The sequence below is a fragment of the Zootoca vivipara genome, chromosome 5 (genome assembly GCF_963506605.1).
Source record: "Zootoca vivipara chromosome 5, rZooViv1.1, whole genome shotgun sequence".
In the NCBI taxonomy this organism is placed as follows: Eukaryota; Metazoa; Chordata; class Lepidosauria; order Squamata; family Lacertidae; genus Zootoca; species Zootoca vivipara.
The window spans coordinates 22,280,382-22,288,338 of record NC_083280.1 but is presented as its reverse complement, the minus strand read 5'-3'; the positions used below and the strand labels follow the sequence as shown (position 1 = coordinate 22,288,338).

General features: G+C 39.8%; 1 protein-coding gene across 1 annotated transcript; it reads right to left on the bottom strand.

Moving 5' to 3' along the window:
* Positions 1-1,476: 1,476 nt before the first annotated feature.
* STRIT1 (small transmembrane regulator of ion transport 1) lies at positions 1,477-7,753 on the bottom strand. The gene is made up of 3 exons (XM_035134032.2): positions 7,668-7,753; positions 1,760-1,860; positions 1,477-1,675 (listed from the first exon to the last, which is right to left on the bottom strand). Exons 1-2 carry the CDS (start codon positions 7,678-7,680, stop codon positions 1,766-1,768), a joined length of 108 nt encoding a protein of 35 aa, XP_034989923.1. The 5' UTR covers positions 7,681-7,753; the 3' UTR covers positions 1,477-1,675; positions 1,760-1,765.
* Between the last annotated feature and the right edge of the window lie 204 nt (positions 7,754-7,957).

The following is a 7,957-nucleotide window of genomic DNA, read 5'->3' as shown; positions in this document are numbered from 1 at the left end:
GCTCTGTTTCCTAGAACTACATTTGAACACAACTAAAGTGTCCTTGGGGACCCAGGTGGCGCTGTGGGCTAAACCACTGAGCCTAGGGCTTGCTGATCAGAAGGTCGGCGGTTCGAATCCCATTTGAACATTTGAACACAACTAAAGTGTCCTTGAGGACCCAGGTGGCGCTGTGGGCTAAGCCACTGAGCCTAGGGCTTGCTGATCAGAAGGTTGGCGGTTCGAATCCCTGTGACGGGGTGAGCTCCCGTTGCTTGGTCCCAGCTCCTGCCAACCTAGCAGTTCGAAAGCACATCAAAATGCAAGTAGATAAATAGGAACCACTATAGCGGGAAGGTAAACGGTGTTTCCATGTGCTGCTCTGGTTCGCCAGAAGCGGCTTTGTCATGCTGGCCACATGACCTGGAAGCTATACGCCAGCTCCCTCGGCCAATAATGCGAGATGAGCGCGCAACCCCAGAGTTGGACACGACTGGACCTGATGGTCAGGGGCCCCTTTACCTTTACCTAAAGTGTCCTTAGAAACTTGTGGCCTTTCAGATTTTGTTCGACTCCAGTTTCCATCAACCTCAGCCAGGAAAGCCAATGGCCAGGGCATTGCAGCTGAGAAACATCTGGAGGACCACAGATTCCCCACCTGCGCCAGAAGCAAATCTTAAGATACAGAATCAGAATCATAGAAGGGAACACAGGGATCAACTAGTCCAAACTCCTGCAATGCAGGAATCTTTCACCCCATGTGGGGCTCAAACTCCCAACCCTGAGATTAAGAGTCCCGTGCTCTACTGACTGGGTTGCACCCCAGTTGTGTATAATAACTGAAAATAAATTATCTATGATAGGGTGGTAGGGTTAAGTGCAAACAACCCAATTTTTCCAACCATAACCAGGGCAAAGGAGGAATTTTTATACTGCCTTTGAATACACACATTGGAATGCTTGTTTACATGGACGAGAAAAATGAAGTCGGTAGCAAGAGATGAACAAGCAGCATTCCATATCAGAACAAAAAAATGGTAAAGGTTGGAGCAAATTTAACAATTATATGGCAGAACATGTGGAAAATGCTAACCTCTTAGCAGACAGGTGAATGAATGGCCCAAGTGATTCAAACAAAAATGGAAGGAAATAGGTAAAAAGGTATACAGAGAATTTTGGATATAGAAACCGAAATAGAGAAATGGCTGGAAGTCACCACAGCGTGGAGGGTGTTTCTTTTTGCTTTTCTTCTTTTTCTTTTGATGTTTTTGTGTTTTTCTTTTCATATTATTATTATTATTATTATTATTATTTCATATTATTATAATTATTATTTCTTTTCCCTTCTTTTATATATGTTGTATATACATGATTTGTATTATGTGACTTGAGATAATTTCTTTTATTTTCTTTCTGTAAAATTGCCATTGTTTAAATAAAGAATATTTTTTTAAAACTTTTTTAAAGACATGAACAAATAGCATTCTAACCCCAAACATCCAATTCAGTTTTAATACAAAAGTTTCTTAAAGGCTACAAAATTGCTTTGGTTATTAGTTCTGCATTAAGCACTTTGCAGGCAGAGAGTATATGCCACGTCTCCATTGCAACATACAGTAATTTGCACAGTATATTTAAGTAAGAAATAGGCATTTCTTCCTCCAATTCCCAAAGTTCTTTTGCAAAGGTTTCTTTCCTGCAAAACAGAAACAGCAGTTAATAAATTATAGTGATGACATGAAAACACTTCTCTGCTACACCTAGGGGAGGACTTACTTACCCTCTTTTAAGAGAAGACAAACCAAACCATTAATATGCACCCTGCAAGCCATCCAAGCAAGAGGAGGGCAGGTACAACGTAAGTGGAATACGGGATTGGCTCTGGGGGAAGAAAACGAAGGTTTTATTCACATGGTGGTTGGAGACGTAACGTATGAAGGTCTTCAAGAGGAATATTTTGATTACAGAGACTGGGAACCCATCAAAGGTTTAGAAAAGGATACCTCTCCCAGCCAGCCAGCCCAGTCAGGTCAGCCACCAGCAGTCAGTCAGTTCAGGAACTGTCCAAAAGGAATTAGAGTCTCTCTGTGGCTCAACCCAGCTGTGCCACCAATCACTGTTCTCTGCCTTAGCAGGCAGAAGTACCACTTTGGGTACTTCCGCCTGCCAGAATTAAAAAAGATGCTAAAAATAACATTTGCAAAGAAGCCAGAATTATTCTTATTGAGCCATGGTACCAGATGATTTCCTAGAAGATAGGAAAAATATACTCTTGCATGCCTGCACAGCAGCTAGGCTTCTCATTGCCCCGAATTGGGAGGGTGAAAAAAATCCAATGGTCCTTGAATGGCAAGAAAAACTGGTAAGAGTTCATGAACCTCGCCAAAATGACTGCTGCAATTAGGAATATCCCCAAACAGAAGTGTAAAGTTGAATGGAAATATGTTGAGGACTATTTGATCAAAGAAGATATGAATATTGAATTGGTGAAATTGCTTAAATTGAAAGATAAGCAGGGAAATATAGAGAATCTATGAAAATAAGAATTTAGATAAAGCAAGACAAGGGAAAGTTAAATAAAGAGAAGCGGTGTACAAACTTTAGGGAGTCAACTTTTGTTTTTGTTATGTTTTGTCTTATTTGCTTTGTAAATTATGTTTTTGGTTTGTTTTTCTTTGTTCTTATTCATTATTTGTTAATGTTATTTGATTAGAATTTTATGTTCTATGCATTTCTGTTATTATTCTTTATTATTCTGTATGTTTTTTCTTTTCTTTCTGTTTATTTTGTAATATTTTAAAGAATATAAATAAAGAGATTTTTATTTTTATTTTTTTAAAAAGGAAGTACCACTTTGGGAGCCAAGCATCCATCCCATCCACTGTGATGGTTAAGGCATCCAAATTCCAATTACCCTGCCATATAGATCATGAAAGCTGTTGATTCCATTGACCTATAGTCTGTGGACTTTCATTTGGGGTAAGTTAAGGCGCTGCCTTTGCAAAAGGGAGCTAACCTTGGCTCACATTCAGAAGTGGCGACACCACCTTCCCATTGCTAAAACGACTACCTTGGGGTCTGGCAGGGGGGAGTTTTTCAAGGAAACCATGGCAAGAACAAGAGGGGTAGGGGGAGAATGCTGCACAGCTTCATTGTGCGAGCATCAGTAGTCTGGCGCTGGCTCTGATCCAAGTCCCCACAAACCCAAACACTTTACAATCCACCCAGTTTCCTAACACGGAGGAAGCACTTGCTTACATTTCTCCTATTGAAACCAAAAGGATCTACTTATTGTTACAAATACTTACAACCTCACCTTCACTGTATGGTCCCAGGGTGGGACATATAAACACACATATACCAATATAACAAATTAAAACAGCATATAAACAGCATATATAGATATGTGGAATGGTGATGAATGTTGTTTTTGGTTTGCTGCTGATCTTTATCTTCTAAGTGGTTGTTTTTAACCATTTTCACCTGTAATTTTACTTCTGTAAACCGCTTTGATGGGTGGTTGTTGTTGTTCTACAATCCAGCAGGGTATAAATTTTACAAAGTAAATATATGAACCTTGATTAAAGCCACACTTTTAAAACCACAACTAACAATTAAAAACAATGAGCTCAGGCACTAAATAATCACCTTTTGACACCGTTTTTTGTACCGGACATGTTGCTTGCTAATAGTGGGCAAAACAGCAGCTTAGTTTGGTTGCTAAAAGAAGTGGGTGATATAAGCCATAGTCATTACTATGTACAGTGAAGAGATCTCACTTTTTGCCCACTGAAAGGACTGCCAATTTATTTATTTTATTTTATTTTTTTAATTCATTTTTAATGTAGGAACAAATACAGTAATACACAATCAATTATACTGTAGTTCTCCCCTGTTCCCCACCTATAACAGCCCCAGCTACATCCAGCTGTATAAGCAATAATAAAATAAAACATCAATTCAATAGCTGTTGATTTAAAAAGTCTCATTCCACAGGTCTCCTTGTGTATTTATTATTTCTTTACACATCTAGTCCATCCACCCCTGTGAGTTCAAGGTGATGTACTTTTCTTCCTTTCTGCTTTATCCTCGCAATAACCATGTAGGTTAGGCTGAGAGACAGTACTTTTCAGCACTGCAGCTGAAATTGATTTCCTCTGGCATGAAGTCACTGGGGACTTACTGGTACTGTGTTATTTGCCTGTTATTTGCCTGGAATTTTCACATATCCAGTCTGAATGGCACTGCTGCACTGTCAGGTCTCTCAGGTGTCTCAGCTCCTTTAGAAATCCTCCGTCTCTGATATATATATATATATATATATATATATATATATATATATATATATTACACATTTGAATGTCTGTGTGCTACAAAGTTGTTAAAGGTACAAGGGCCCCGTCAACCCTAAACCATGCAAAGAACTCCAGGTTCATGTTATTAGGTCTTGCATCAGACTAATCTCCACCTGGCAGTACCACATTGTTTGAATCTAGAGAAAAATTAGAGTCACACATAGCAAGGAAAGCCCCAAAAGAGCTTCAAAATGAATTGGGAAATCCCTTCTCCATTATTTGGAGAAGGGAATTTCAGAGGCAATCACAACTCCGTTAAATACAACAAAAGAAGGGAACTGGTTAATATTGCAGAAAGCAATTGCTCTGAATGTTGCCTGAACATGTTGTTGCATAACTTTCATTCTACGAGGGCTTGATATTTATTTAAAAAGAAAGAAAGAAAGAAAGAAAGAAAGAAAGAAAGAAAGAAAGAAAGGAAGGAAGGAAGGAAGGAAGGAAGGAAGGAAGGAAGGAAGGAAGGAAGGAAGGAAGGAAGGAAGGAAGGAAGGAAGGAAGGAAGGAAGGAAGGAAGGAAGGAAGGAAGGAAGGAAGGAAAGAAAGAAAGAAAGAAAGAAAGAAAGAAAGAAAGAAAGAAAGAAAGAAAGAAAGAAAGAAAGAAAGAAAGAAAAGAAAAGAAAGCTCTGGGACTGGTACAGCAGTCTTGGCAGTCTTGTGTTCTGCATTAAGCGAACAATTTCATCACAAGAATGCATGACACAGTGTAATGGTACTATTTTTGACACTGTTGCAACACGGGCTAAACTTGGGTTACCTGTGCAACATTGGGAAGGATCCTGCTGCTTGAGGCTGCGTAGAGCACCCAGAAATGCAATGCACTTTGCAGACATTTTTGCAATATGCAAACCTTACATACACCAGTTCATCACTGTAGCATTCATTTGCGCTCACTCATATATATAACATAAAAAGAGTTATTAACTTAATATTCCGTAACAGGGTGGTGGAAAACTGCAGAAGCGTTCTAAGAGAGCAAAGCCGTAAAACATGCTCTTTAACCAAGATCCAATTTAGCTGACAGAAGACAATGAAAGGGGAAGAGTCAGAGACGATGAAACACCCACCATATGTCATGAGGCAATGAGCAGCTGCCTGGGAGAGATACTGTTTCAGGGGAATCATTAAAGGCATGAAGGCCTGCCAATGGCACACAAATACATGGGGCAGACATCAGTGCAGGTTGCCAGAATAAATATCCCCCAAAGCCACTCCCTCTGGGATAATAAATAAAATGAGTTCATTGGTTTCTTCATCCCAGAGATGATATTTGTGCATTCTCTCTGTCAGGTAACAAAACTTCAATACGAAAACATAATAATTAAAGTTACAGGTAGGTAGCCGTGTTGGTCTGCCGTAGTCGAAACAAAATAAAAAAATTCCTTCCAGTAGCACCTTAGAGACCAACTAAGTTTGTCATGGTATGAGCTTTCTGAAGAAGTGTGCATTTTTTTAAAATAATAATTAAAATGGTCATAAAGACTACCAGGTTACAGTGCACGCCTATACATGCCCATTTGGAAGTAAGCCCATTGAAACTAGTGGAGCTTACTCCCAGGTAACAGGAGGTATGATTGCAACAAAACCTGAAGCTTCCCTTTTAGGGGTCCTAGGTGCCGAAATACCAAGAGAGCAGAAAAGAGTATTTATGTATGCAACCACAGCTGCACAGATGTTATTGGCCCAGAGATGGAAAGAAGATAAAGTTCCTACCAGAGAAGAATGGCGGATGAATTTAATGGACTTCAGCCGAAATGGCTAAAATGACCGGAAGAGTCAGAAATCAGGAAAACCAAAATTTTAATAAGGAATGGGGGAAATTTATAACTTATCTTAAAGACCATTGTAAACAGTTAAAATTGCTACTACGATTGGAATATCACTTGTAGTTTAATGGTGAATTTTGGGTACAATGTAGAGATAAAAGATTTGGATTATTATAAAAGATGCAGGAGGAAATGATTTACAATAGGACCCACAAAGGGGAAGAGGGGAGTCCAAGAGATTCCTTGATGTGAGATGTGACTGTAAAATTTTAATCTGAAAAACCAAATAAATGATGATTATTTTTTAAGGAGGTACGATTTGAACAAGCAGGTCACGTATCCACAGCAGTGACCAGAGCAGGAATGACCAGTGGGAGGAGCGCAGAGAGAAGAAATGCCATGATGCGTCTGCAGTGGCACAACCAGACGCCTTCATTTGCCCCAGCCGCAATGGAACATTTCTCTCCTGCATCAGTCTCTAGAGCCACAGCAAGCACTGTGGTTCTCCGATGGTTTGACTTCACTCCCAAAGGCATACTCCTCCATTGTCTCCCAAGACAAATGGATGCCAACCACAAAAATAAGCCTAGATGGGGAGAGGATGAATGACAGCTTGTTGCAACAAAAATGATCCTGTCTTCTTGATGAACATTTAGTAGCAGCAAGGACGGCAGTGGATGGCGTGGGGAGGCTGCGTCACTCACTTCCATCCAACGGGGTTGCTGCAGCAAACCTGGATGGAGAGGGGGAGGGTTGGTGGTGGCAAGGTTGGCATATTGCAAATGTGGCAGCAGGAGCACTGCGTTTCCATTGCTGTGTTTGCACTGCACCAACCTCACCTCCGCCACAGCTGGATAGAGGCCAGGGGGACAGAAGAGTCCCAGCATGTCATCAGCTGCTGGGCAAGGGGCTCAAATGAATGCTATAAAGACAAAGATACAACAGAGCATCATGTTTTAGTCTGCAACTTCCATCTAAGTTTATCTCCACTCGGGGAGTGGTACAAAAACGGTATAGAAAGTGTCGGTAAATATTAAATGCCAAATTTCTGTCTTACTTGCTATTGAAACTAAAAGAGAAATCTGTTCACAGTTTCAAGTTCTATTATTAATCGATAACCAAAAGCAATGTAAAGCAGAATTGTGATGCTCAATTCTTCTGAAAGGTACATAATGTACTGTGCTTACATGGGGTACGTTTTCAAACTTAATTCTTACAGCATGGTAGCTACGTTTAAATCACAGTACCATTTAAGATTACATGCATTGGGTTCATCCAGAGAGCTAGTAACTTTAGCTTTCTGTTGAGAAAGGAAAAGCATTCAGCTTCTCACTCCTACGAAAGGATGCCTGTAGAATTACCAAACAATAAAGTAATGCAGAAGAAATAAAAAGCACTTTTTAAATAATCCAATGGAAAACAAGACTAGGTTGCTAATAAATGAGATTGCAGTACCCTAAAAATAAAAGAGCCCCAACCACAAACTTAAAGAGGAAGGACTAAACTCTTATATATCACTTTTGCACACATGTGATCAACAATTCTAAAACATTTTGGCTTTTCACCATACCTGATCTTTCCATTCCTCTCTTGTGTGTCTAAGCAGAACTGATTTAATGTTCGACTCTGCTGTTACATCTCTGTTACATCTCTGAGGCTTCTGGAGCTTTAAATAGAGCAAAATCTGGAATGCATTGCACCTGCTTCTCTCACTAGTGTAAGCTGTAAGTTATCTGCATTCAATGGTTGGAAAAGAAAGGAATTTGAGACCTTACACTTTACAGGTCATTCTGTCCATTATTAGTGTAGAGCAGTGTTCTCAGGGGTGTTTTCACTGGTCAGTCAAGCAAGTTCTGATAC